This window comes from Nicotiana tomentosiformis, chromosome 3 (genome assembly GCF_000390325.3).
Source record: "Nicotiana tomentosiformis chromosome 3, ASM39032v3, whole genome shotgun sequence".
NCBI lineage: Eukaryota > Viridiplantae > Streptophyta > Magnoliopsida > Solanales > Solanaceae > Nicotiana > Nicotiana tomentosiformis.
Window position 1 is genome coordinate 58,583,276 of NC_090814.1, and position 3,008 is coordinate 58,586,283.

The 3,008-nt window shown below is 35.6% G+C and overlaps 1 protein-coding gene across 1 annotated transcript; it reads right to left on the reverse strand.

The window, feature by feature from the left end:
- Nucleotides 1-232: 232 nt before the first annotated feature.
- LOC138908751 (protein SOMBRERO-like) lies at nt 233-1,135 on the reverse strand. The gene has a single exon (XM_070199404.1). The coding sequence runs from the start codon at nt 1,028-1,030 to the stop codon at nt 233-235; it is 798 nt and encodes a 265-aa protein (XP_070055505.1). The 5' UTR covers nt 1,031-1,135.
- Between the last annotated feature and the right edge of the window lie 1,873 nt (nt 1,136-3,008).

Consider the following 3,008-nt stretch of genomic DNA (forward strand, 5'->3'; position numbering starts at 1 on the left):
TAAACTAACAAGGACCATATTTACATTGACCATATAGTACTAACTAGTTACAAATTTATGTGAGATATGCAAGTAAAACTTCAGAATATATTGATTGAGAGTCATATAGCTTAGAGAAAATATTACAAAACTTGTAATTTTAACTTTATCTACTATCAAACTAAATTAGCTACTAAATATATTAGAGTACGTATATTCTCGTGGTCAATTGAAAAAGCAATTAGCATCTAATTTAGATAAATTCTATAGCATCCAGATCAATATCGTCTGCGGAATCCAATAAATTAGCAAGTTGATCGTCTTCGACTTCATCCCACTCTATGTATTCGGCATTAACTTCGGAACCCAACAGAGCAAGTAATTGGTCTCCAAGTTCGTCTCCCTCTATGTATTCAATATTCTTTTGATCATCATCCATTGCGACAAGTATATCATTCCACATTCCATAGTTGTCTTCCTGTAGAGCGGAATTGATAAATTCTTCAACGTCTCTAATAATCTCATTATTAACTACCGTTTTTCCTTTTTTCTTATCATCGGGATTTTCCTTCTTCTTGATCTTACAAACTACGAAACCTTTGTTCTTAATCTCTCTAGCACCGAGATAACGATCATACAAAGAGTATTCAGTCATCAACCACTCGCCATTAACGTTGTTTGGCGATTTGTTTGGGGGAATGTACTTCAAACTTTTCACGAAGCCCATGAGTCTCCCTTTATCATCAAACACTTCTAGGCCTTTGCTTTGAGGTTTCCAAGGGCCCTTCTCAACAGTTCGTGGAACACTTTTCCAAGTTGGCTTCTCTTTCTTTTGCGGCGTTATGAAATAACGAGTTTTATTGGTGCCATGATCATCATAAGCTTCGAAAATCTGCCAAGGTTCCTTGTCCGCGTAAAGATCGGTCTGCTGCATGAGCTCGTTCTGACATGGAAGGGGCTCGTCTCTCACAAACCCTATCAGATACTTCAACACTTCCCTATCCGTTGGATGAAAGCGATTACCCATCGGACAACGAGAAGAACATCCCATAGCCGGATGATCAGAGTATGTTATTGTACTGCTAGCTGATGAATGAAGGATATGATCAAAGAGAAAAGAAACAGTTGAGAGAACGGAGACCAAATAGTAGCTGAAAACTTTAGTTGTTAACCCTAAATGGTTGTTGATTCTATTTCGCTAACTTAATCAAGAAAATATCGCTGCCCATAAAAGTCCTCAATCATCTCAGTCAATATACTTAACTTAAAATTTATTCTAATTTCATAATTTTATTCAATTCGCAAGCTATAATGTATTCTTTTTAGTTTTAACAAGAACACATATAACCCTTAAAAGTATACATAAAATTAGCAAATTAATTGATTTTTCCGCATATACGTATCAATGGTATGTAAGCATATATCGACTTAGCGACACCAAATACTCCTTGCAACGGCACCTTATGAGCAATACAAAAGAAAATTGTCAAACAATTCAAAAATAAATCACGTGCTCATACATTTTACAATTGATGATAAATTATCATCTAACTTTCAATAATGCATTATTGAAACCTCTAAAGAAGTAATATATATGACACAACAAATATACTCCAAGAACTCATCAAGCTAATCTCGTTAGAAAGATTCATATTCACATTATATGAAATATATACCTATATGCATCATGTGAATATCTAAAATATATATGAGAGTTTTTGTAGATGGGATATATTTTTTAATATAACATTTATATATTTTATAAAATTTTGTACTCATTGAGATGAGGTAAAATTTCGGGTTGACTTTTTGATATCGGGGCCGAAATCCGATTCTGAAAATTGGAATATCTTCGTTATATCAATTATGTCTTGTGTGTAAAATTTGAAGTCATTCCAGATTGATTTGATGTGTTTCGGCACAAGATATAGAATTTACAATTTCAAAGTTCATTAGGCTTGAATTGGGGTATGATTCGTGGCTTTGATGTTGTTTGATGTAATTTGAGGTCTTGAGCAGGTTCGTGTTATGTATTGGGACTGGTTGGTACGATTGGACGGGGTTCTGGGGACCTCGGGTTTGATTCGGGATTATTCCAGACCAAGTTTGGGTGTTTTGATGCTGCTGGTTGCTGGTTCTGGTGTTGTTCTTCGCGTTCGCGAGGAGCCTCTCGCGTTCGCGAAGAAGGATTTTGATGTTAGGACTTTGTTCTTCGCGTTCGCGAAGAAGGAAATTTTGTTGTTCGTCGTCTGAGTTTAGAGGCTCATATCTCATAATCTATAAGGATTTTGGAGATGATCCAAAAATGACAATTGTAGCTCTTTGTGTCTAGTTTTCAGAAAGGTAAACCATTTGTCATTTGGAGTTGTGTACTAAAGGTTATGGTGGATATATTATAGACTATCCGGGAAGAGTTTGGAAATCTCTGTTGCACAGGGCTGACTTTGGAAGCTTATATCTCGTAATTTATAAGGAATTGGGAGATGAGCAACAAATGAAAGTTATAGCCTTTGGAGTTTAGTTTTCAGAAAGTCAAACCATTCAACATTTGGAGTTTTGTAAAAAATGTTATGATCATTATACTAAAGGCTATCTGAGAAGAGTTTGAAAATGTCTTTTGAAGAACTTGTTCATCGCGAACGCGAGGGAAGTCTCGCGAACGCGAAGAACAAACCCCTGGGCAGCAGAATAAAGTCCAAATTCGTGTTATTCTTCTATTTTTGGACCAAGGAAGCTCGGGTGAGGCGATGTTTCGAGAGTTTTTCAAGGAAAATATTGGGGTAAGAATTCCTAACTTGTATTTTGGTTAAATTACATGAATCTATTGTTGTTTTTATTACTAAATTAATGAATTGGGTTGAAAAATTTAGAAAACCCTCTTGGTTTAAATTTAAGATTTGGAGGTCGATTTGTTATTGGAATTCGATAAAATTGGTATGGTTGAACTCGTATCGGAATGGGTGCTCGGATTTATGAAAATTATGTCGGGTTCCGAGAGGCGGGTCCCGCGTTGACTTTTTGGAATAAAT

Excerpts from the sequence above, each read along its gene's own strand:
- LOC138908751 (XM_070199404.1), bottom strand. The coding sequence starts at position 1,030 with ATGGGATGTTCTTCTCGTTGTCCGATGGGTAATCGCTTTCATCCAACG.